We start from the raw sequence: 27,152 nt of genomic DNA on the forward strand, positions 1-27,152 counted from the left end.
AACACTGTACATGTGTGGTCACAGCACATCTTTTGTACTCTTCAGCACCACACGCTTTTGTTTCTTTTCATATTTTATTGGGTATATTTACAAACACCAACATGCATAGAGCTGGTTCACAGGGAATTACAGAACTCAAGAGTTGGTACAGAACAGATTATGCTTTAAGTGTGCTACCAGCGATGGGCAATACCACACAGAGCTATGCAACTCATTACCACACAAAAGTACACACACGCAAGTGATAGATAGAGAGATAGATAGACAAGAGAAACAGATAAAAAGCAGATCAACTGGTATAATTAACAACAAACAATAAGTACACTATATTTATAATGCAACATAGCTGTTTCTTTCTCCAAAACATACTAATGTAATTCAAATGTCACAATTATAAATGCACAGATATAATGAAAAAATAACAGCTACAAGAAAAATAATATGATAAAAAAGAAAAGAAAAGAATTAAAGTCATGCATCATTGCAGTTTGCCCTGTGAGGTAAGACTAAATGACACTAAATATGATTTTCTACCGAACACTTGCTGCTTGCTTAACTCTCAACCCATAACATTTTATTATATTTTTCTTTCTTTTTTTTTTTAAAACAGGGACATTAAAGCTCAAGCCAATTACAAAGCTATCTTTTCAAGGAGTTCTGTCTCAGATTTTTTTAAATATACCTCCTAAACTACATCCTAAAAACAGTACCAATTGTCCCTGACAAACTCAGATACATAAATCCCAAACATTAAGTTTAAATTTTAAAGGGACAGTTCACCCAAAAATGAAAAATCTGTCATCATTTACTCACACCCAAGTTGTTCCAAACCTGTATACATTTCTTTGTTCTGCTGTACATTTGAAAGAATGTTTGTAACCAAGCAGATCTCGCTCCCCATTAACTACCGTAGTATTTTTTTACCCTACTACGGTAGTCAATGTAGGGGCGAGATCTGCTTGGTTACAAACATTCTTTCAAATATCTTCCTTTGTGTATAGCAGAACAAAGAAATTTATACAAGTTTGGAACAACTTGAGGGTGAGTAAATGATGACAGAATTTTCATTTTTGGGTGAACTATCCCTTTAAGCTTTCATACATTATACATACAGTAATGTGAATGCTCAGTTCTTTCAGTGCTCAGTTGCTACTGTAGCCGGCTGCTTTTCTGCAATTGGATGGAATCGTCCAGAGGGTCATGTGGTGTAATGAACAAAGCTGTGTTCCATGCGGGTCTGGCATGTTACCATGACAAGATTCATCTTTCATTTTGTCTAATATATTTTTGATTAGCAGCTCGGTGCCAAGCCAGAGGTGTGACAAAAATGTATACTACACATGAGCATTCAGTTGTGAGAAACACAGAGGGCCATTTAATGAACAAGAATACACAAGCTCTAATTTAAATCACCAATCCCACTACAGCCACTAAAATCCTGGCCTACGCCTTTAGCATGAAGCGTTTTTATCTTGAATGAATGTGTCCGTGCTCACAAAAAAGTTGTATCGATGATTATTACCTTACATTTGCTACACACATTCATACACATTCATGCAGGTTTAGTATGTAACCCCCTGATTCAACGTATTATACTGATGCAGAATATCCATTCAAAAGATAATCATTAATGCTATCGATCATACATGGTTTCCCCAGCAACAAGCCTCATAAACAGTACAGTACAGAGTATGCATAGTCACTATCAAGCTCATGGTGATACAGATCTTACCACATTAGCCATCACACTGTAAGAAAGATAAAAGAATCATCTACACACTACCACGCTAATATATTTGACCGTTACCATTGAGAGTTACGATAATAACAATAAGACAATAATAATGTTGGTCAAAAAAAAAAAAAAATTTCAAAATAAGGATGTTTTTTCCTTTTTTTTTTCTAGGAAGTGAGATAATAAAAGGGTGTATATTAGGGAATCTTCAGGCAACATCAAAATTAAATTGTTGCTGTACAAATTAGGAGAACAAATTATTGATATTTTGAGGAATAAAATAAATTATATTTTTAATTGATTACTGACTAGTCAGTAAATCCTTATTAAATAGCTTTATAATAATAATAAAAAAAAATAATTGTATAATAAACTAGAGTTAACTTGAGTAAATCTTTGATTTATGCACTAATGCAGCCCCAAAATAACCAAATCTCATGCCTTTGCAATGATGAAGTCGTGCTTATCTTTATAAAACATTGATGGGCTGATGATATGACAAAAAATTCAAGGGGTTTTACACGAAAAAAAAACTGCATATGCATATTGGTTGTTTATTGGGGTTAAAATTATGATGAAATGCTGTTTTACGAATATACATGTTTGATAACTTTGCGCTGAGCTGTTTAAGTAAGCTTGTGAGCTTTATGGCAGAACACCTAATAATAAATACAATTATTTTTTTCTTAAACTTGATACTTATTCATTACCCATTTCTTGTTTACCTGTCTATCTATCTTTGTAAAATCTAAATATATTTATATATAGATGATTTATACAGTAATTTATAGTGAGTTGTTTTCTATATATCACAGAAAATATTCCAGACATCACAAACCAGGCAACGAGGGTCAGAGATAAACAGATAAACATGTAACACGGCTACTAATAACTACGTCTATATATGGTCTCTTTTTCCTTGTATGTTATCCCCTGATATTCTTTCACACAAACATACAGGCAGAATTAAAGATAAGTCACATGATAAGTGAAGCATAACCAATGGGAACAAGGCCCTCATTGTGACCTTGACGACATCGAATCCAGTCGTGGTCCACACCTCCCAACAGAACAAGCTCCTCCCCCTTCCTGAAGCTCAGCTCGGCTCCAGTGCCTGTGTGATCACACAGAGTTCTGACAACCCTGATGAATCAGAGAACAAGACTCAGCACATTGTTGACAGTAATAGCAGTGATGCCGTAATTAATTAAAATCAACGATAACAACAAAACCTCTCTCTATGAATTCAAATCTCAGCTCAAAACCTATTCGTTCTTCCAATATTATCAGTCATAGTGTGTAATCGCCTCATGTACTGCTCACTGGGTTTGTATGCTTATACCTTTCTGCTGTCTACACACAATGCTGTGCTCTTCTTTATAGATTTGAATGTTTTATATTTGAATTTTATATAACTGCTATATGCAACTTTGTTCTGGACTGGACAAATGTCCATTGTCCATATGACTGACTGTATGATTGTCATGTTATTGTTCTTTATTGTTAAGCATCCTTGAGCTCAGGAAAGGCGCTATTATTATTATTAAAACTACTAAAAACATGTTTGTTATTTGAAATAAAGCTGAAATACTATAAAATATAAATATTAGATGAGTGAAATAAATAACTAACAACTAACTGAAATAAGACTAAACTAAAACTGAAATAAAAATAAATAAACTATTTAGAAATATTTTTAAAAACAAAAACTAATAAAAATGACAAAAGAACGTAACAAAATAAACTATACTATACTAACAATTTAATTAAAATTAAATCTGAAAATATAAAAATAAAAGCTTATTCAAAATATTAATAAAAACTATAATAGTATATAAATTAAATTAAAATAACACTGAGTAAAAGGTTCAAAATGACATACAAAAATGATCCATAATAAATCATACTTAATGACTCTAAAATGTAGTGTAAAGTAATAACATTTTCCTTTCACCTTGAACACGAGTGTACACATTATATATTTAAATACAGTGTATATGTTATATAAGTAAAAAGCTGTTGTTTTGCAAATATAATGAAATATCATACTGTACGTGTTGTTTTTTGTATTTTAAGTATTTCTGAATTAATTAAATAATTAGTTTATTAATAAATAGAAAAATACTACCTAAAAAAAAACCTAAATACCAAAAACCCTACAAAAAGCACTTAAAAAAAAGACCCCAAAAGGTTTGAACATTAATCTCATTAAAGGTGCAATATGTAATATTATCTGTCCGCTAGAGGTCTATTACATACAGGCCTATTCAAAACAAAGGCGTAACTTGATGACGCCAAGTTTGAGCGCGGAATCTTGGGACATGTAATCTTCACCTCAACGGCTGGTGGAAAAGAATTGGGATAGGACTCGGGAAGAAATCATGCGATTATTAACGTTACTGTAGTATGAAGCAGAGCAGGACCGAGTGTTGTGGGAGCTGAACGAGGCCGCTGGAGCGATTGCGCAACACACGCCTCACGAGCAGCTGAACTTTTATTATGTCACAGTTGCCGGCGCCGCTTGCGCTATTCCGGTCATGAGTATGAGGTGATGCAGCTCTGTTTATCATATTAGATATATTTGAGTGTTGAAAATGATGTGATAACGTTACTCTGTGCGTTCGCTCGTTGGCTGCTGTGAGACACTTGTTTGACACACTGAAGTAAGCTAGATCGATTTTAATATCATATTAATAAATGCAGGATGGCTTGTGTTGATAAATGGCATGCAATTCATTTTAAAACGTATTGTATGATGGAGAAAATGCTGTATTACTGTTACTAAAAATAAAGCTGCATCTGATTATGCTATGTTAGCTACTTCACAAAATGGTAAAAAGCATGGTACTCACAAAAAAATCAAGAAAATTAGATTTAAACAAAGACTAAATGTGTTGAGCTATATAACAACAATTCGTTTTCTGTCTATAAATGTATCAAAACAGATGTTCCCTTGTCTATTAAAACATGTAAAAACATGTAATATTGGTGTTTCCATTGTTTCTACAAAATAAAACCGGAAACCGAGGGGAACGCGGGTATGACGCAATTGACAGGTGACTCCCTCACACGTCCCGAATCCTTGGTTAAAAGTGTAATTTTCTCACGATTTACAAATAGTTGCAAACATTTGGGATATTGTAAGTACTCAAGTGAACAAAATATATAACACTGGCCTAGTGGTTTTTGGATATTTTACTGCAAAATTATTACATATTACACCTTTAAATGCATAAATGTAAATGTATTAAGATAAATGTGAATCATTTAATGGAAACTTTACCTCAGGGGCTTTGGCTGATCTCTTGTTTCATTAATCTTTTCGTTTTCATCTTCTTCCTTATCTTTGCTTCTCTGGAGCTCTTTCTTTTCAGGCGGAGAACCCTGGCCAAGATTCACTATGCGAGAAAGGACAGATGCGCCAGGGGGAGAGCCACTGAGATGGACGCCTATGTGAGAGTAACAGCATAGAAGTGAATAAAAATATGCACATGAATAAACCTGACACATCTGAAAAAAAACTAAACTGACATTTAAAAAAACATCATCAAACCTGCTTATTGGTGGGTTGTTGGGGCTCTTAGAAGCTCCAAAGAGCCGTCCCAGACCCCAGGGAACAGCTGCTCCACTATCCCACAAGGAAAGATCCTCTCTTGTTTGCTGCCTGTTTTCAACTGGACTTTTTGGGTTCAGTGAGAAGCCTGTCTTGAAGTCATCTGGTGTGTTAGGACCTTTAACATCCTCTGTGTTAGTGGTCAAACCAAAGTTCTGCCCTAAACGTTCCCCCAAACGCATCACTGCTCCCCACCCTTGCTGAAGAGCCTGGCCTGCCTGCTGGGAAAGGCTTCCGGCATTAAGAGGTGCCGAGATCTCATTCCCGTTAAACCATGACAATGGCGGGTTGGCGTCCTCCTTGGTGATGCTTGATGACAGCGAAATTGGATTGCGATAGGCTGACACATCAAGAACATGACTTGTGAGACCTGAATTAGGGTTGGTGTCTAAACCCAAACTGCCATGGTCTTGCTCAAACACGCTTCCAAGATTATGGCCACTTCCTTGGAAAATCCCCTTGGGTGACAAGTGGAAGCTGAAGTCTTCATTTGGCGGGCTATATATATCAGATGTGTGACTGGCTGGGGTGAGAGTTGGGGATGAGGGGTCAAGGTGGTGATGCTGAAACAGCAGGTCGAGGTTAAAGGTCAGAAGAGAGAGAGGCTGCAGTAGGAGGAGAAGCTCCTCAAAAAGAGGCTGGCAAGAAGTGAGTGACAGACGCATGAAGGAAGCGGGGCGATAATATGTCTCCAACACATCTGCAGGACAGTAAAAAAGTTATTACAGTTATTATTATTTTTAAAAAAAAGTTGATAAAATTTATTATTATTATTAAAAAAAATATTACAGGATTTATTCAAATAAATAAAAACTATTTAAAGGTGCCCTAGAACTTTTTTTAAAAAGATGTAATATAAGTCTAAGGTGTGTCCTGAATTTGTCTGTGAAGTTTCAGCTCAAAATACCCCATAGATTTTTTTTAATTCATTTTTTTAACTGCCTATTTTGGGGCATCATTATAAAAGAGCCGATTCAGGATGTGTGGCCCTTTAAATCTCGTGCTCCATGCCCCAAGAGCTCGCGCTTGCCTTGAACAGCATAAACAAAGCTTACACAGCTAATATAACCCTCAAATGGATCTTTACAAAGTGTTCGTCATGCATGCGGCATGTATGCGTCGGATTATGTGAGTATTGTATACTGTTATATTGTTTACATTTGATTCTGAATGAGTTTGAGGCTGTGCTCCGTGGCTAACGGCTAATGCTACACTGTTGGAGAGATTTATAAAGAATGAAGTTGTGTTTATGAATTATACAGACTGCAAGTGTTTAAAAATGAAAATAGCGACGGCTCTTGTCTCCGTGAATACAGTAATAAACGATGGTAACTTTAACCACATTTAACAGTACATTAGCAACATGCTAACAAAACATTTAGAAAGACAATTTACAAATATCACTAAAATTATCATGATATCATGGATCATGTCAGTTATTATTGCTCAATCTGCCATTTTTCGCTATTGTTCTTGCTTGCTTACCTAGTCTGTTGATTCACCTGTGCAGATCCAGACGTTATTGGCTGCCCTTTTCTAATGCCTTTCGTAATGTTGGGAACATGGGCTGGCATATGCAAATATTGGGGGCGTACACCCCGACTGTTACGTAACAGTCTGTGTTATGTTGAGATTCGCCTGTTCTTCAGAGGTCTTTTAAACAAATGAGATTTATATAAGAAGGAGGAAACAATGGAGTTTGAGACTCACTGTATGTCATTTCCATGTACTGAACTCTTGTTATTTGACTATGCCAAGATAAATTAAATTTTTCATTCGAGGGCACCTTTAAACATTTAAATCTGGTCACTGGTAAAGATCTTAAATGGTACTACAATGACCTTTCCTAAAAAACCCTGGAAATGAGTTAGTATTTTCAAACTTCCAGTTGCACTATCAATGGGTTTTTTGATTCGGTTTTTGGTTTCGCCGCTAGAGGTCGCATATTCAAAACAATAAAAAAGGCGTAGCTTGATGACACTGTGAAGGATCGGGGAATGATGGGAAATGTCGTCTTCACCTCCACAGCTGATGGAAGTCAGTCCAATGGGACTCACAAATCATGTTCATGGATGAGGTAATGAAATAAAGTTTTATAACCGTTACATTTGAGCACATGATTTTATTTCATTCTATTGAAGGAGCCACAAGTAATAATGTTTAATGCTTAAATTTCTACTCTACATGTCACTTTATTTGTCAAATTACATGGTGGGTTAACGAGGCAAAGAGGAGAGATGGGGTAAAGATGGGGTTAAATTTCTCTAGATTTAAATGTTGGAAATATTTGGGATAATGCAAGTACACAAGTGGTTTTTGGACATTTTAATGCAAAAATCATACATACTGTGCCATTAAATGCCTGAAATAAGGTCTGTGGTGAACACAAGCTCAAGATACTTTTACATTTTATTCTATGGCACAAAACATACATATCAGTAATACCCCACTTGTGATTTATTTGAGCTTTTACATGTCTTGAAAAAAGCATTTGTTAACAAGTGGCTAAATGGGAGATACAGAGGTTCTATAGTCTGCTTTTGCTGCCACATTGTGTTTATACTCACGTTCTTAAAAACTATTCTAACTCAAACTTTCCAACTTCAAGATTTTAAAGAACGTTCGAAAGAGTCATCGGAAGTGGTGGAGACGGTGAAGTCATGTGAATGTGGTGTAGTTCGTTTATAACTTTAGCTTTTTAATTCTGGCGATTGTATTTAGGCCTCAAAATTCACAAAAGTTAATTTATGAATATTATCTTGATGAACAAAACAAATAAGAATCATGATTCTTTTGATTTTCTGTGGTGATCCAAAAGCCAGTTAAAAAATCCTATTGCTTTAGTATCAGGGTGATGCAAACTTTCTGGTTGGGCTACAATAATGTCGTCACTGCAGAATTCTATGGGTGCCATTTTTAGCTCATTTGCACATTGCTCTTATTACATTTTGATCAATGTGAAATGATTTTAAGAAAATAAAAATGTAATGTTTGTGTTTTTACTATCCGTCATTGTAACTGATTTGTTGCTGGTCCAAGATGGTTTACTAGCTGCCATTGTTCCAAAAACTAGCTTAAGATGGATTTTCCAGCAAGGACCACTAGAGAACAACAGTAAATATGAACACTTACCACTGCAGGACTGCAGATGTGAAAGCCAGTAATCCAGAAGCTTGACACTACATGAGAGAGTAGAAGATGAAAAGAAGAGAGAGACAATTATTATTCACATAAGTCATTTTGTCAATTAAATCTTAGATGGACTTAGGATGAGGAAAGTTCTGCCTTACTTGAGAAGGCCAAACAGGAAGGCGTTGAACCTGTGTCTGCTCTGCTTAAGCTGGGGAAGCCCCGCTACTTTAGTCTGGAGGTTGTGCAAAGCCTGTGTGCTCGGACCTGAAAGAGCACCATAAATGAAGAGAGACATTTTAGCATTTAAGCAAATTTATTTTAAAACGCACGGAAAGGCAACATAATGAATGTATATCATGCTGAGACAATGAATATGAGCAGCAAAAAAAAAAAAAAAAAAAAAAACACAAAACACTGAGGGAGAGAATTGAGGAATATTTAAAGATTGGAAGTATGACAGAGATGCATGAGTCAATACTGCGGGGATTCACGGTGCCAGAAAAGAAGAGAATAAATCAAGTTGGATCATGAGAGGTAGAATAGGAGAGAGAAAAAGAGGCAGAATATAACATGAGATATTTAATGAAGGTAATTGTCTAGTAATCCAGGTCAAGATGTCTTGTACCTGGTTTGGTGGAGGCCTGAACCAATCCCCAGGGTGAATTAGGCCTTCTGCCTGCAATGAGGTCACTCTGGTGGGGCTTGAGTCCATCACAGAGAAGGCTGCGCAGGGCTGGGCAAAGGCACTGCAGTACCAGACGACCCAGAGAGGGATTTACACTGCTGTCTCCAGAAAGAGTCTGTCAACAGATGTCAAGAAAAGGGCAATGGAGGATAGGCAGATAAAAGAAAGGGAGAGAGACAAGCAGAGAAAAGGAAAAAAATGTGCAAAGCAATGGGAAAAAAGAGATATAGGATATTTAAATTATTCAAATGAATAAAAAAGGGTAGAGAGAGAGAGAGAGAGCAAAAAATAGGAGAAAGAGGTGAAAAGGTGCATGAGGTTAGTGTGCAAATAAGTTATTTGCAAAGCTCATGTTCATGGACTTTGATGTACCTTATTTACCGAGTAAAACTGAAGAAAGAAAAACAATAAGCCAGGTGCATGGAAGTGGCATGGAGAGAGGGGAAAAAACAAGTAGGGATTTACTAATTTTAGTTCAAAGGTTTTTATTCCTGTGGGAAACTAAAGTGGGGTTAATGATGCCAAGTTTGAAAATGAAAGTTGGCACAAAACTGACCTTCTGTACAACAGTCCTGGACGAACTGAACTGAGCCAAAATGGCCTCCACTGCCACACTGACTGAATTGACAAGAGCTGTGTGGCAAAAACACATAAAATTACAACTTTTTAGTTTTTTTAAAAATTGAAAAATAAAGATAAATATGAACCAGCTCTTTTTTATAATCATGAGGTATACAATACTATATTACTTTTCTTTTCTTGCAGGCATGCAGAAGACAGCCCTTCAGCACTCAGTGAGGTCCTCACATCATCTCCCATCCAGGCCTTGTTCTTCTGCTCAGAGCCGGCAAATGAGAAGCTGCGGACAGCTATTAGGAGGGAGAGACAGCAGGGTGGGGTTAGAAACTCAATTAACAGAAGATAATGTATTACAGTTGATCTTGAGTCATCCAGTGCAGTACATGACAGCAGTTTGTGAGGAACATGTATAGATCTCATACAAATATTCATGAATAAATTATAAAAGATATTTATTCATTTGAGACATATTTGGATCTGATTTGACATATTTGGGTTTGTCACATGCATTACCATAAGGTAAGTGAAAAACAAAACATGCAGAGCAGCATAAAAAAAGAAACATTAATCTCTTAAAAATAAAAAGATAATTGTAAAAAAAAAATACATTAAATTAAAAACAAAACACAAATATATATATAAACACAAAAAGCAAAGGTTAAATGAAAGCAATAAGTATATTAAAATATAAAAAGCTACATTATGTAACTTTTTTAGTTTGAAACAAAATTTTAATAATGAGCGTTTTTGCTTTGGCCTATGTTAATTTATATTTTAGAGATTTTGAGTGAAACTGCATATGTCCGGCATTAATTCTGTGCATGTTTACGTCATATCTGTAAATAAAGGAAAGAAGGTCAGGCTACTATTTTATATGTAATGGAAGGTGCATAAACAGTGTTTAATCTCTAAACCAGTTCCTATTTTGGTCTATTTGTCTTATAACCTACTAGTCGAGTTATAATAGTTTCCACTATAGTCTGATGGCCTTAAATCATCAGATTCATCCATATAGAATAGTAAAGCCATAGTATAACTCACATAATTACCAAAACAATCTTCCTCCACCATTCAATTGACGCTGGAAAGTCAAAAGTTACATAGTGTAGCTTTAATTTACAGAATTTATAATACTAAATTTCAAGTGTACAAAAAAAAAAGAACACAGTTGAACAGTAAAAAATAACATGAAATCATCACTTTCAGAAAGAGGCTCTGATGTCATCATGCAATGAACAACCACATATTTCACACTGCCACAGACACTGACAGTGCTACAGTATCCACAGGATATGAATGAGACACAGACAAACAGACAGTGCTTCACAATCAAAGGAACTGGAAAAGAAGTGGAGAAAAGTGAGAGAAATGAGAATGCACTGATTTCTTACTCGAAGTGAGTGGTGGTGGACTCTGAGAGTGAAGTATGGGAACCGATGGCTCCCGCAGAGGGGCTTGAACAGGGGGAGTGTACAGATAAGGGTAGTAGAGGGGTGCAGCAAGGGCAGGAAGGGTGTGACTGCGAGGGAACAGGGGTGAGCAGAGACGGGCAACATCTGTGCCTGGAACTGGAGGCCCGGACCTGTAGGGAGGTGAGATCGCTCCTACGGGGGACAGCCGTGGTGGGGCGCCTTTATGCAAGGGGCAGTTTTTGGGGTGGTAAAGGTAGTAGGCAGGGAAAGATACAAGCTGCTGTTTGTTCTGAGTTGTGTTTTCATTGCTGTCATAAAACGGGTTGATTGGTGGTTTTGAGTTATCAATATTGTCCGAGTTCAAATCAAACAGCGAGTCGGCATCTTTATAACTGTTTTTGTTCGCATAGCTCTGATTTTTGAGGTTTCGCATAGTAATGTAAGCCTGCATGTCAATATTTTTGTATGGTGTTATGTCGCCCTCAGTGAGTGTGTTAATGTTAGTTGGTGGTTCAGGGTCAGTGAACAGCTTCAGGGTATTTGTTGTGTATCTGGCATCACTGTAGAGTGAATCATCATTTCTGATTGAATCTACTTCATTGTTATACACAGAACAGAAGCTGGTTTTTGTGTTGTCGGGGTCATGCCCACAGATGTATAAAGAATCTAGAAAGCTGTCAGCATGATTACAGCGGTGGTACAGAGAATTCATGTTACCATTGAGGTCATTGTCTTGTTTACAGAACAAAAACGCATTGTTTTCTGTCCCTGAACAGTACAGGGAGTCGGTATAGTCATTTTTGCTGCAGTCAAAAGTGGAATTTATGCATAACGGGTTTGAGATGTTTATGGAACCCTCACAGCTGGCCACGGCATGATTCCTGTTAGTGTCAGTGTGGTAACATTGGGAGGCTTGTGACAGGGGATCAGAGTGCAGGTAATAAGGTGAGGTCAAGGAAAGGGACAGGGGAGGTGAGGACACTTTAAAAGAAGCATTATGGGTGAAGAATAATGAAAGTATAACAATGGAGAAGATTCAGAATCGAAAGGATGGGCAGAATGGTAAAAACAGCAAACAGTAAAGAAAGAGGAAGAAAAAGAGAGAATGGGAAAATGTTAGTGTCATTTTAAAGAAGAGAGAATGCACTTATGTAAATATGATGAAACAGATGATAGAGAACTCCTTTAAACATTCAATATGCTAAAGAGCAAACATTAGAACACAGCACAACACGCCACAGTGTATGGGAAAAGTATGTACATTATTCACTGTTTGAAGAAAATATGGATCATAATACATTTTATTTGGATAGCACATTTTATGAAATGCAACTCAGTGTTTCACTTAAGTGAAATAATTTCAGAGAACATAAAAAGAGAAAAACTAACTATTTTAGCCTAAATAAGACGCAAGATGTAAAATATGCATTAATTGAAAACGACGTAAACTCAATTTCCACAGAAATTTATATATATAAAGTTCTCAATTCATAAAAATTTTGGGTACATTTACACGGCAATGATGTACTAAAATGTTTTTTCTTTGTACAGATGACAACGTCATCAAAACGATCCCCATTTACATGGATCCAAGAAAACGGCTAAAAACGCTGTATTATTCATGCAGGCCAGTAGTTGGCAATGTCACTTTGTAAAGAAAGACTACTCGCCTGCGCACATACGCATTATTTTACAGAGCACCATACAAACATGCATGCCTACAGTCTGAACACGTAATACGCATGTGTATGCTGTCACCGTTTTCACATATTTGCATTTTTGTAGTTTACATGGAGACGAGATAATGGTATCATTTTCAAAATCTTGCACTTTGAAATCTGTTTTCAAAAGTTTGGAATTTCAGGCCCCCAAAATGCCATTGTAGTTTAAATTAACAACCAAAATGGATAAAAAGTTTTCAGTTTTTATTTGAAAACGGTGTTGTGTAAATGGCCCCTTAATGTGCCACACCCTTATATCTTTTCTTTGCCTTTTTTTTGCTACTAAAATATCCTCTTCAAAAAAACCTACAATTTTCTGTTGCAGTATATGGTGTGCAAAGCCTAACAGCACTATATCTGATCCTTCAACATCTGACTGTGTACAGGAAAGCATGCGCTCTCTATCTAGAATCTCACTAGGAGCTTCACTAGGATCACATTTCACCTGCAATGGCAACTCTGAATTTAAAGGCAAGCTACAAGACTTGAGTGTTTCAGTATATGCTATTTTAAATGCACAATACTGACAATTACTTTCTGATTCTTATCAGTAGATTGCATGTTGCATTTCAATGTTATGTTGTTTAAGTGTTGAAAAACTGAATCATTTTGAACCTCAGTCAAAAAGTATACATTGCTCATCATACAGTACATTCAATACATCTAGAGTATTATGATTTACTCACATAAAAAACATTTTCCTTTACCTTAACATGTGGCGATATCTCTCTCTCAAATGAATTCAGTTTGACTCAGTATTTCCTGTTTCCCTGTTGCTGTACTGTGATTGGTGTAAATGTCTGAGTCACACCTTTCCTACACTTAAAGGCATAAGGTCATTTTCTTGTGCTATGTGACAAAGCCACAAATATGAGTGATAAAGGGTGTAAAGTTTCACAGCAATTTACTAACAAAAAATGATAACAGACACATAACTTGAAGAACAAAACACCAAAGTGTTAAATTCATAAATACTAATATCCATGAAAAACATGAATAGCACAAATATTGCCAAAGCATGGGTTAGCAGAGTTGTGTGATGTGATAACCTTGTAAACAAAAATGAGGGCTCCCTAAAATGTATTTGCTACTCAATTTACAGGCACATTAGTGGCCATTTATATCTGATGTCAAAAGTGAAGTAACCTGATCCAAGCAAATTTGCCTTTTCCATTTGGCAGATAAACAGTGCAGAAAGGAGCACAGCAAAAAGGCAAATGGAAAATTGAAAATAATGAGAAGCGACAATAACAAGCATAGAAGTATCAAATTAATAAAAGGAGACAGCGAAGCATGTCAGAAAGATGACAAAGCAGGGTTGAGGACAGAGGCTGAAGGGTTTGTGATGTGCATCATGACTATAGTATGAGACAATATTTGTAATGGTAATATCATTTTAAGGGAAATGGCAATTCATTTGACTTCAACTTAAATAGAAACACTGACTGAAAAATAGGAAGGCTGACTGAAGAAAGTATGACAGAATGTGTGGCACGGCAAGGAAAGAGAGAATGAAAGAAAACGGGAATTAGCCTGCTGAGAGGATGAATAATTAAAAGGCTTTGTGACATCATGAGAAACAACAGAGAATTAAGCTTGCTGCATTCTGAGATTCCCTCCAGTCTTGCTCTGCTGATTCATCTACCCATCTGCCTGTGTGACTCTCATCTTGGCTCACCACTTTCCTTGTCATCAGACCATTGTTCTTTTACTTTCTCTTTGATATTCCACTGAATTTGCACTGTTTTATGATGTTGATGAACCCTCTAAGTCAAAACTGGTCAGAGAAAACATATATATTTATGAAATGCAACTTTACCTGTTGTCCTGGATTCCAAAGTCCATGCTCCATCTGCCATTCCCCTAACTTCCACTTCATCTTCGACTTCCATCTTTTTGGTGTGAACAGCTTTATCTCTTTCATCACAAATAGTCCTAAGGCTGCCTTCGCTTACTGAACAGCTAATTTGTTGGGACACTTTGGGTTCTGCAGGGCAATCATCTTGTATATTCAGGCGGCACATTTCCCTAAAGAGGGACAATGAGGCAGGAGTGGGTGGCGGCTGAAGAAAAGAGGCTTGTGCTTGAGAAGTATATTCCCAGCCATCCCCATCATTCTTCTCTCTTCTCCATTTTAGGTTGTACAGGAAATCAGGGTCTGGGGTGATGACAGTTGGATCGGGTTCTGGTTGAATAGGAGCTGGTGTGGAGCTCTGTTTGCTTCTGTTGCGTAATTCTTTAAAGGTTGTCACTTTTAAGCCTGAAGTTGAGACTTTTTGCAATGTGCCATCATTGGACAATTTTCGGATCTCAAGAGGTGGCGACTCTGTTTCTGGGGTGAAGGCTATCAGCCAGTCAAATCTATCTGGGCGAGATGCATTGGCAGGTAGAGTACATGGCTTAAGAGGGGGAAGTTCAGGAGGATTGGACACAATTGGTGGACAAGGGGGCAATGGTCGTGGAGGTGGTGGAGGAGGGGTGTCTGAAATCATAGAAGTATAATCAAAACTCCCAAAGCTAACATTCGGGATTTTTGTATTGCTAAGATCAGTGCTGTAATATGAGTTGGGAGACAGGCTAACTTTGGATCCAAAACCACAACCGCAGCTATGATTACAGTTTCCACCATTTCTCTTACGTCGTCTTGCCATTTCTGTGAAGGATGTTGTCCTGTTTGCTTCTTTCTGTTCATCTTTAGAAGCATCCTTTTCACTGAGAGTATCTAATTCCTCTACACCTGTAGGCCTGTCTTTCCCAAATCTGGTTCCTTCACTCAATCTGGAATGCAACCCCTTATCTACACCATCTTCCTTGTGTGTTCTGTTTACACTGATATCTCCAATCTGAGAGACATCAGACACTGGCTGTTGCTCATTTTCCAGGACTACATCTACACAGACACCCAACTCGGGACTAAGTTTAAGCAATTCAGCTTGGGTGAGGCCAGCTAGTGCAAGTAACTTTCTGATTTCCACATCCAGAGCATGAAAAGATGGAGGGGGTGGGAGTGATGGTGGAGGTGGAATAGCTGGAGGCGAGGACACTGCAGGTGGAGGTGGCAATGGAGGAGGTCTGGACGTTGGTGGAGGAAGGGACAGAGGAGTCTTTTCTCTTTCAAGCTCAGCAAGCCTTAGAGCCTCTAGACGGGCTTTATGACGTCTTCTTGGGGGAGGGATGGGTGGGGTGGGGGAAATGAGAGTAGGTCTTTCTGTATTTAGGGAGAAGTAGGGCACAGGCTGTGATGGAGGAGGAGGAAGGGCAGGAGGTTTTAAGGCTGGGGGTGAGGATGACAATGCAGGCAAGGTATGAGCAGAGACTCTTGTAGAGAAAGGAGTAGTGTCATCAGTGGATGAGACTGAGAAGGTATGTCCACTGATGTTCTCATAAGTGTGTGATTCTAGGTGAGCACTCACATGCCTTATTGGAGGCTTTGGGGGCCGGGGAGGAGGATCCAATGGCGATGAAGGAAGTGAATCAGAGGCAGGGGTTTCATTAAGGTCAGAAGGAGCTGTCAGATCTACCCCTGCATCAGAAAATTCCTGGGAGTCACTTGATTTGTTGCTTTTATACAAATTCCATGGAATATCAATGTTGCCCATTTCATCCAAAACTCCAGTGATATCCTCATTGTCAAAGTCTAACCCTTCCTCCTGAAGTTTCACAAGATATGCCAACTTCACCTCTTTGTGGACCCTCTGAAGCTTCTGCTGGTGATCCAATCTATCTCTGACAATCAGCTCACCATCCAGTTCCCAATGTGCCAGCCTAACAATGCGGTAGAACAGATCCATTTTGCCCAACTCTTCTATGGAGTCTAAAAAATGGAGGAGATCCACTTTGATACATTTTTCTTCTTCTGATACCTTGCTCTCTGTGTAGTCAGAAGAAGGAGAGCAAGGGGCAGAGGGATAGCCTTCATCAGAAGAGCAAGGCGATCTTGCAGAAAGGTTGAGATCCATTGGTAAGACATTGGACTGAAAGGTAGGGCAATTGGAGACCAAAGTGTGAGAAGATGGACAGCTTTCAGTGGACTCTTGGTCCTGTGATGACAATGAAAATGTATCAGGGCAGTCACACTCCAGATCTGAGCAGCTGCTAATGGATGTGGAAGAAGATGAGGTAGAAGATGTGAGGGAAAAATCTAGCATGGATTCTGGGCAATTGCAGGAAGAAGGGACAAGAGTATCATCATCTTCATCATCTTCACCATCACAATTGCCGTTGCCATTCACGTCAACACTGTCATTTACATTTACACTGCAGACATCATTTTTGAGGTCACCAACCTCTTTTTCATCCACATTGCCATTATCCTCTTCTCTCTCCTTTACTGGGATGGGATGAGGTTGCTTTACTTCTGGCTCACACTCGTCTTCTTTGATGTCTTGTTTTGGAACAGCCAATTCCTTCTGAGAAGGTGGCGGCGGCGGTAGCTTCATTTGTTGCCTGATGTTTACAGTATTATTGTTGTTATGGTTGTGATTAAAAAGGCTGTTGCTATCCTGAGGAGAATGGCCATCACAACACAGACAAGGTAGGCTGGGCTCATTGCAGTTTGGATCCACTGCTGGGGCCAGGTTTGATACAGTGTGTCCATTTTTTGGTTTTGAGATTGCTGGTATTGCGTGAGCACCATTCTTCTGTGGCCGCACCAGTTTGGACTGAACCACTGGGGCTCGTGCACCTTGACCAGGGCCTTTTAACCTGGAAGACTCAGGTGGTCCCCGAGTGCCACGACGAGGGGATGGAGATGCTGTGTTCATATTTTTGTCATCTCTCTTAACCCCTTGGCTTGGTTTTGCCTCTGTGCGTCTATTGTCAAACCTGCGGGAACGCGGGGGCACAGAGGGACGAGAGGAGGGGTGCATGGTGGGATAGTTTTTATATCCTGATTTAATGTTTGTCTAAGGAGTTTGTAAACATATCGGGTCACATCTTGGATTTAGTTAGTACCTGAAATATCAAAAAAGACAGATTCTGTTTAGAAACAAAGAAAAAAAAAACCTTGCTTGAGAGGCGGGACAAAAATTCTTCATAATGTAGCATAATTTGGTAAATTTAATAGGTAAAGTATTTCTCTTACATACATGTGACACATCAGTACAAACATCACCAACAAAAGTAAGGTCACCTAAATATTTCTTACGCAGTTCCACATACAAAGAACAATCATACAGAAGAAGAACAATCATACAAAGAACAATCATCATTCATATGTTATTCTGAGTATGCATTGTATATATATTATGGAATGAAGTATATATATTATATATTTCTCTTTATTCCATATATTATGGAATGAAGAAAAGAGAATCTATTATACTGTTGTGATTTTGTGGAACTATGGGCCGAGAGGCCAAGTATTCCTGAAATAAACTTGATTGATTGATTGATTGGTATTTCTCTTTCCTGGACTAATATTGAACATCATTATTATTTCCAGTTTTTTAGAGCATAAAAATATATACTGAAATACAAGTACCTACTGTACACATCACGTTTTTTTTTTTTTTTTTTTTTTTTACAATTGCTGGCATTCTCAATACTAATATCTAATTTTGTCTAACAAATAATACATAATTGTAATCATATTCACATAATAGGCCTATATAATAGGTGTGTGTGTGTGTGTGTGTGTGTGCTTGTATCATTATTTCATATACTGTAGGCCTATTATATCAATATTACAGCATATTTTCATAGTCTTTTATTGCATTCTCCCAAGCTATGGCCTCAGAAAAAAATTGTTTTTATTCTCGCAGTTCTTACATTCTTGAATAATAATCTAAATATATGCTCATGCATAGAGAGAACATAACATTATCATACATAAAGGAAGGTAATGAACGTGCTGTCGCAAAATGTAGACTTAACATATCCAGAAATCTCTTTATTCTATACAATATCTGTGCCTTTTCTCTGCGGGAGCCATGTGGAGCAGAAAATCATAGCAATGACTAACGCTGTTTTCGCTCTTCATAAAACACCGTGGGCAATGCACTGCTCGCGCCCAATGTCCTTGGATACAGAGGATGGAAATCTAGGCCTAGCGAGCACTTTAGTAAATAAACTCATAATAAATACATATATAAGCATCATGTACTCTAATACACCATTGTGTATCATTTAATGTTGGTGGCTAATATATTAAATACCTAAAGAGCGGTTTAAAATAATATCTTGCAAGATGTGATGACATACGAGTTGTGTTGACACCTCCTCCGCAGACTTTAATGGTACAGTATCAATACAGTAGACTAAAATTTCACATTAATAACGTATCGGCTTATGATATAGCTTCTAAGTGTTTCCTCACAAGCAAAAAATAATCTGAAAAGAATCAGAAAATTCGGCAATAAGACAAAACGCTTCAAATGTAGCATACAATGTAATACAAACAAAAAACTAATTTACCCAATTTCCAGAAGGATATAATTGATGCGTTCTTCTTGATCTCGATCTCTATTCCATTGCACAAGCCATGACTCTGAAATTATTATATGCCGTTATTCTCTTTCCTGCTGTCTATCGCTCCGTCATCTAACCCTCCCCTCCTCTCTCTCATCCCATCCTCGAGACCACACCCCTCAGCAGCATCTCTCGTCTGCTCGGAGTGCTGCGCGCGCTGCTCGAGACTTCTCTTGCACACACTCATTCAAACACGTCACACAGAGGAATGCATAGTAAAGGATGTTGATCAGATTTGTTTATTAAAAGCACATTGCTGTCTTTCTGTAATTCAAATATACAGTAATAATGGGGATTGATGATCACTGACCAAACACTTGAGACAGACATTCTGGTAGTCTATAAATGTGCAGTACAACCGTTAATGTCACAGGTTTCACTAAAACAAAACAAACAAACAAACAAAAAGGCTAGGTTTCTGAATGAAACTGCCCTTAAGTAGCATTGTGTTCTGTGTGGGAAGATATGTTTTCTCAAGGATATTTCTTTGTTTATTTAAAGGATTAGTTTACATTCATATGAAAATTACCCCAAGCTTTAATCATCCTCAAACCATCTTAGGTGTATATGACTTACTTTTTTTCTGATGAACACAATCGGAGAAATATTAATAAATATCCTGACACATCCAAGCTTTATAATTGCAGTAATTAATGAGTACGAAGCTGAAGATAGTGTCTCCATCCACATCCATCCATCATGAACATACTCCACACGGCTCCGAGGGGTTAATAAAGGCCTTCTGAAATGAAGCGATGTGTTTGTGTAAAAAAAAAAAAAAAAATCCATATTTAACTAGTTATGAAGTAAAATACCTAGCTTTCCCAGACCGCCTTCCATAATCAACGAAGAGAGTGTAAAACTTTTCTTTTTCGTAATTTGAAAACGGAAGGCGGTCTGGTGGAAGCTAGATATTTTACTTCATAACTTGTTAAATATGGATATTTTTTACACAAACGCATCACTTCGCTTCAGAAGGCCTTTACTAACCCCCCGGAGCCATGTGGAGCACATATTTATGATGGATGGATGTGGAAGGAAGCACTTTCTTCAGCTCATACTTGTTGATACCCGCTAATTACCATTGTAAAGCTCGGATGCGTCAAGATATTTATTAATATATCTCCAATTGTGTTCATCAGGTAAAAGAGAGTCATATACACCTAGGATGGCTTGAGGGTGAATAAAGCTTGGGGTAATTTTCATTTTAAAGTAAACTAATCCTTTAACTTATTAAATATCAAGTTAAATGTTTCAAATGAATATGTGCATCTATCCACTGGGACACTGAGATCAGCAGTTTGTTGATTTTCATACTAAGAATATTTTTTCTTTTATAATTATTTACTTATTTTTGTCTATACATATTTTCCCTTCCTTCTTTACTCTTCCTAGTTCGTCCACAGATGTTGAAAATATATGGTTTATACATATGTTCCTCAAAATTAAACACTGACAGATGTTGTATGTTGTCTATGTGTACTATTTGCTGTACAATTCCTGACCTCTGAATCAGCCGATTGCATTTTTGCTGTAATACAAGGGGAAAAACAAATAATGATGACACATAACGATTTTTTTTATGTATCTAAATTCCTGACAATATATTTAAAGTGCAGTTAAAATTTACCATTTTCATATTTACTCAAAATACTAAAATCCCTCACTGCATATTTATTTGACCCAAGCCAGTGTGCCTAAAAATACTCGACTCCATTTGTCAAGTCCCTCCAATTCTCTGAACCACACCTCATTTGTTTCTCTTATATATTTTCTTGGCAAAGTTAAGAAAAACAGCATGAGGCAGATTCTTGGCATGAAGCTGGATGAGTTTTTGAAGGCGGTGATAGCTCTCCTCCTCATGTTGATAGTATCGGACAGGCATTTCCAGAGTATCATACAAAGCCTTGACCCTTTCAACACTTTCAGCATCACTACGCCCATAACATGCCTGAGAGAAAGAATACAAGTTGGAAAATTGTTAATGTGTTATATTATTGCATTTATTATATTTGTTTGTCATATATTTGCTGTTCCACACTTTCTCACCTCTAGTTCTGCCCTTTGTTGAGGTGTCATGATGCCCAGTGCGGTCACCACCAGCCAGCTGCATTTGTTGTCCTGTATATCTGTGCCGATCTTTCCAGTCACTGCAGGATCACCATAGCAATCCAGGTAGTCATCCTGTCAATGACAAACATGTTATGAATGCTTTGAGATATTTCAATCTGATCTGATACAATTGAGGATACTAGGCTTCAGAAGTGTTGCTTTATACTAATACCTGTATCTGAAAGAACTCTCCCATCTCAAGTAAAATTGTTTTGGCATTGTTGTGTTCAGTCTCATTCTCAATCCCTGCCTGTAATCAATAAAAAAAATATATATAATTCTTTTCATAAAATATACACAAAACACATGTATGAAAAACTCACCATGTACATGGCTGCAGCCACAGGGAGATAAAACGAGTAGAATGCGGTCTTGTATTTCACAATGGCTCTATACCTGAGGCAAATACATTGTAAATCAGTCAATAGCATATCGGCAAATAATAAGATATAAATATATAAAAAGCATTTAAATTATCTGTGCCATAAGTATTAAAAGTCCAGCTCCATTAACACCCTCATTTTCTCACCTCTCCATAGTAAAGCGATCAAGGTCGATTTTGTGCGGAGGTGCAGTCATCAGATCTAAAGCTTGACCCAACTCTGTCTGGAAAGAGGTCTTGAAGAAAAAAAGATTGAGTTTTAAAGGGATGATTCACCCAAAAATGAAAATTCTGTCATCATTAATTACCATAGTATTTTCTTGACTACTGTGGTAGTCATTGGGGGGTGAGATCTGCTTGATTACAAACTTTACTTACCTTTGTGTTCAGCAGAACAAAGAAATTTATACAGCTTTGGAACAACTTGAGGGCGAGTAAATGATGACAGAATTTTCATTTTTGGGTAAACTATCCCTTTAAGACAGCACACAAGTCTTTATCTATTAAACAATACCAAGCTAATGTGATAGAAACAGTTTTGTGCACCTTTGTATGAACAGTTAAAATACGTTTAAATGTGGTATAGTAGACTAATGAAGCTTTTGGGTGTGTTACCTCAGTAAAAAGCTCAAGCAGATGGACATAGTAGGGCTGTCCTCTGCAATGTCTGCGAAGAAGGCGGTAGATCGCCCCCTCCAGGAGAAAAGCGTCATTAATGGCATCCAGACCAATACCTTCCTGACAAATTCAAGAAGTATGCAAAGATTTTAAATACTCCATTCAACTTATATACACTTCTGTTATACTTACAAATATAATACGGTAACACTTTACTTGAAGGGGTGTGCATAAGACTGATATGACACCTTCATAATCATGACATGACACGTCATGAATATGAAGGAGGTTTTATGAATGTTTATGACAACTGTCATTAAGTGTCATTCGCTCAATTATGTCATTTTTAATGCAAAGATGACATTGTTTGAGATGTCCGAGTTATGACAACTTGACATAAAACAATACATCATAACCTGTCAGTGTCTTTGTCATGACAACTTGACATTATTTAGCTTTATGGGTTAACATTACATTAAACTGTCATGTGGTTGGTTTTGACATTGGCTGTCATGAGGCCATTATAACAGTGTCATGAATATGTATCTTGAGCTCAAGTACAGTGGTACAAATTGAACTTGTCATTAAAATGTCATTAAGTGACAATACTCTGACAAATAATTTTATAACAGCGTCATGACTATTTTTCATTTCATGTTTTTTTTTTTTTTAGTTTTTTTTTTTTAAGTTTCCTCCAACAGAAGGTCAGATAATAGACAATTTCAAATTTCGTAAAAAAGATGACACTGTTATAAAATAATGGTAACACTTTATTTTAGGGTCTTTTAACTAGTTGCTTATTACTATTAGCATTCATATGGCTAAAATATTGGCTATTTATATTAGTACTTATAAAGCACATATTAATGCCTTATTCTGCATGACCATATTCTAGATTCTTAATCCTACCCAATACCTAAACTTAACAATTAACTATAATAAGCAGTAAATTAAGAGTTTATTGAGGGAAAAGTCAGTTAATCGTTTATATATGTGTTCCCTATACTGAAGTGTTACCAAAATAATGTAATGTAATGCTAACCCATAAAGCTAAGTAGTTTTTTAAGTTTGATAATTAATCTGTTATGTCATGTTTATGACAGGTTATGATGTTTTGCTAATGTCAAGTTGTCATGACAAAGACACTGACAGGTTATGATGTTTTGGTTTATGTCAAGTTGTCGTAACAAAGACATCTCAAACAATGTCATCTTTGCATAAAAAATGACAGTTGAGCGAATGACATTTAATGACAATTGTCATAAACATGCATAAAACCTCCTTCATATTCATGACACATGTCATGTCAAGATTATGAAGGCGTATGCACACCCCTTCAAGTAGTGTTACCTATAATACTTATTCCTCTAAAACAACTAATATACATTAAAATAATTTTTAATTGTCAATCCCGTGATCTGTACACATTTCAAAAACTTTTCAGACACAAGAATACTGATTTTTATTGTTATTAAAGGTATAGTCCACCCCAAAATGAAAATTATCTCATCATAATATCTTCTTTTGTGTTCCACAGAAGAAATAATAAAAAATCATGCAGGTTTGGAATGATGGCAGAATATTTTGGATGGACTATGCCTTTAACAGTAAAAATTTAATAATGGTAATAATAAAAATAATCAATAAAATTAAATAGGTACAACGTGCAATTGAGGATTTGCTGAGTTCAATCATTTCATTATTATCAACCGGAATATAATTATTTTGGGTCAGTTTATACACATTTGTTTATCAATATACACTCCTTATAATGCAATTTTACAGCACCATCATCAGCATAAATCTTAAAACAAGCATTAATCAGTTACCTTCTTATACCAACAGGGTTGACCCCTTCTTGTCATGGATGCATCCATGATGTCATCAGCCACCAAGAAAAATGCCTGAAGCTGTGAAGAAATCAAAATGTTCTGCTGTGCACTATTTTATTTATTTGATTATTTATTTGTTTGTTTGCAACACAATAAATAGTATCAATTTCACACACCAGTTCAATGCACCATCCAACCAAAAGGGCTCTGTGAACTTCATCAGGTGGCAGTTCAGAGGGAGAGACCAACTCCCGTAAAGAACCAATCACAGACAAGCCTCGGTTTCTCTTGCCTCCAGGGGCATTGTACTGAAGCACCTAGAGAAAAATGACACATTTCACAATACAAAGGAAAATGCAAATGTCACAGGTTTCACTAAAACAAAACAAACAAACAAACAAAAAGGCTAGGTTTCTGAATGAAACTGCCCTTAAGTAGCATTGTGTTCTGTGTGGGAAGATATGTTTTCTCAAGGATATTTCTTTGTTTATTTAAAGGATTAGTTTACATTCATATGAAAATTACCCCAAGCTTTAATCATCCTCAAACCATCTTAGGTGTATATGACTTACTTTTTTTCTGATGAACACAATCTGAGAAATATTAATAAATATCCTGACACATTTATTATGACAAATAATAAAATAGATTCAATGCAGAGTTGACTAAGAATTTTCAGAAATTTTAAGGTCTGTTTCAGATCTGTTCTGGAGTTTTAAACTGCAGATGCTTTGTGTGCCAGTCTCTTTGTGTCTCAAGCATAATTTTGTTCTTTTATGTTTAACAATTTTTATTGGGTTTTTTCTTAAAACAAGTAGGATTTCAACAGCACATAGTGGATCATATATATACAAAAATGTAATGGCTGTATAATACAAGTATTAACCAAGATAACATAAACCCCACCACCCCAACCCACCCATCCCACCCAACCATCCCTATTGTCCCTATAGATCCAGATCTTCTCAAGAATGATTGTCCGTTGAAGTTATAGTCCAACTAATAATTATAAGAGGAGAATTTACAGGATAGCATAAGTTTGCAAAGTAAGTGGTCGCCTGACCAGCAATGGAAAGGGTGGAAGACATTAAATCATACTAATAAAAATAAAATATTACTAAGAGTAAGCATTCAATGTAAAAAAAAAAAAAAAAAAAAAAAAAAAAAAAAAGAGGGGGGGGGGGGGGGGTGCTGCCGCAAAACTATGATGATAATACATTAATCATTCCTATTTAATGGAGTTTGCAAGTTCTCATAGTACTCCAGAAAGGGGGTCCAGATCTTTCTGAATGTTTGGATAGAGCCTTTAAGGGTATATCTGATCTTCTCAAGTTTTAGAAAATGCATTACATCACAAACCCATCTTCTGAAGGTAGGGGGTGCTTGTTCCTTCCAGGAGAGTAGGATGAGACGCCTAGCAATCAAGGAAGTGAATGCTATAATTGGGCTGTTTTGGGGGAGAATTTCAGGGATAAACCCAGAGAGGGCAGTTACAGGGTTGGGGATAATGTTTTTCTGAAGCATAATATTGTAGGCGCCAAAAATATTGGTCCAGAACGTATTTAGTCTAGGGCAAGACCAGAACATATGTATACAATCTGCTGGCTGGCCTTTACAGCGAGGGCATGAGGGATCGACATTAGGAAAGATTTTCACCAACCTTGTCTTATAATTTTGTTCTTTTTAACTTTATCATGTTCTATATGTCTATGTGTACTAACACCATGACATTGGCATTTGGTTGCTGATGTTACATGGTGTACTTCTTAAAATACATTTCACATTAAATAACCAGTGCAGCCTGTCATCTTCTGGTTGTGAGAGTTTACTCTACCTCTCTGAGTCTGTTGAGGGCATCAGTGAGAACTGGATCAGTGAAATCCTGTTCAGTAAGTTCAGACACCAGCTTATCAAACTCCCCATCAAAGAGCTGAGCATCAGACATCTTTCCTTTCTGCTGGACACCGTTACAGCACCTGCTGTCACCCTGAAGTGATGGAGCACACAAATACAGTGCAATGACATATACATGAATACAAAAATAGGCAAACATTTGACAACATTTTTTTTTTCTCCTAGGGGGTTTTTTCCACCCCTGGGAGTCAGCCGACATTGGCTTAATGTAGCACCATCTTGTATATGTTACATATTACCACGCTTGTTTGTACAGCTTATTTTTAACCACTTCCCTTTTTTCTGTGCTTCTAATATGTAAAGCTGCTTTGAAACAATTACCAATTGTAAAAGCGCTATATAAATAAATTTGACTTGACTTGACTTGACAACATGAGTACTGTATCAGTTAGAAATATTGAAATAATGATATCTTGTCCTAAACTGAAAATTACATACACATACATAAAAACATCTTAACATCCCAGATTGTTCATGCATTGGGTTTAATCTGCAGTCTGATTTAGCATGCTTGCTTTTATGTAACATTGCCAAATGAATTATATCACATATTAGGAAATAACGGCAAGAAAATGACAACAGCAAGAAACACGATCAACATAACATGTTAACTCTCAGATGTAAACATGATCGCATAAACTTTGCTAGCTTCGCTAAGAGCAGTATGAACATTACTCGCATAGCCTAGCCTAGTATTTAAGATCAATTGACTCACTGTACACTTTTATAATATAAGAGGTTTACTTCTATCTTACCATTGGGAACCTGTCCTTGCTCAGACTACTGACACATGCATATCTGTGCTTTTATTTCACCTGCCGTATGAAAAGTCAAGACGGCCCATTAGACCGAAGGCGTACCACATATTGTAGTTTTTCTGTACATTTGTTTCGGTCTGAAGTCTCCATTTTTAAACTTCAAGTACCGAAATGCTTTGCGCATGATCTGT

General features: G+C 36.9%; 2 protein-coding genes across 5 annotated transcripts; both read right to left on the reverse strand.

The window, feature by feature from the left end:
- Positions 1-55: 55 nt before the first annotated feature.
- Positions 56-19,476, reverse strand: rusc1 (RUN and SH3 domain containing 1). Of its 4 annotated transcripts, none has more exons than XM_048151804.1 (12): positions 19,292-19,476; positions 14,697-17,830; positions 11,136-12,137; positions 9,915-10,034; positions 9,722-9,798; positions 9,547-9,555; positions 9,106-9,280; positions 8,639-8,744; positions 8,481-8,527; positions 5,289-6,048; positions 5,019-5,184; positions 56-2,878 (listed from the first exon to the last, which is right to left on the reverse strand). In XM_048151804.1, exons 2-11 carry the CDS (start codon positions 17,743-17,745, stop codon positions 5,106-5,108), a joined length of 5,424 nt encoding a protein of 1,807 aa, XP_048007761.1. In that variant the 5' UTR covers positions 17,746-17,830; positions 19,292-19,476; the 3' UTR covers positions 56-2,878; positions 5,019-5,105. The 4 variants fall into 4 exon arrangements, with proteins under 4 accessions (XP_048007761.1, XP_048007760.1, XP_048007762.1 ...); XM_048151803.1 differs by having other exon boundaries at positions 9,538-9,555; XM_048151805.1 differs by lacking the exon at positions 9,547-9,555 and having other exon boundaries at positions 19,292-19,475.
- Positions 19,477-19,568: 92 nt separating this feature from the next.
- fdps (farnesyl diphosphate synthase (farnesyl pyrophosphate synthetase, dimethylallyltranstransferase, geranyltranstransferase)) lies at positions 19,569-27,114 on the reverse strand. The gene is made up of 10 exons (XM_048151808.1): positions 26,959-27,114; positions 26,124-26,276; positions 24,466-24,606; positions 24,287-24,367; positions 22,455-22,577; positions 21,987-22,075; positions 21,781-21,853; positions 21,630-21,707; positions 21,395-21,529; positions 19,569-21,296 (listed from the first exon to the last, which is right to left on the reverse strand). The coding sequence occupies exons 1-10, from the start codon at positions 26,959-26,961 to the stop codon at positions 21,096-21,098; spliced, it is 1,077 nt and encodes a 358-aa protein (XP_048007765.1). The 5' UTR covers positions 26,962-27,114; the 3' UTR covers positions 19,569-21,095.
- Positions 27,115-27,152: the final 38 nt, after the last annotated feature.

The sequence above is a fragment of the Megalobrama amblycephala genome, linkage group LG13 (assembly GCF_018812025.1).
Source record: "Megalobrama amblycephala isolate DHTTF-2021 linkage group LG13, ASM1881202v1, whole genome shotgun sequence".
Classification (NCBI taxonomy): Eukaryota; Metazoa; Chordata; class Actinopteri; order Cypriniformes; family Xenocyprididae; genus Megalobrama; species Megalobrama amblycephala.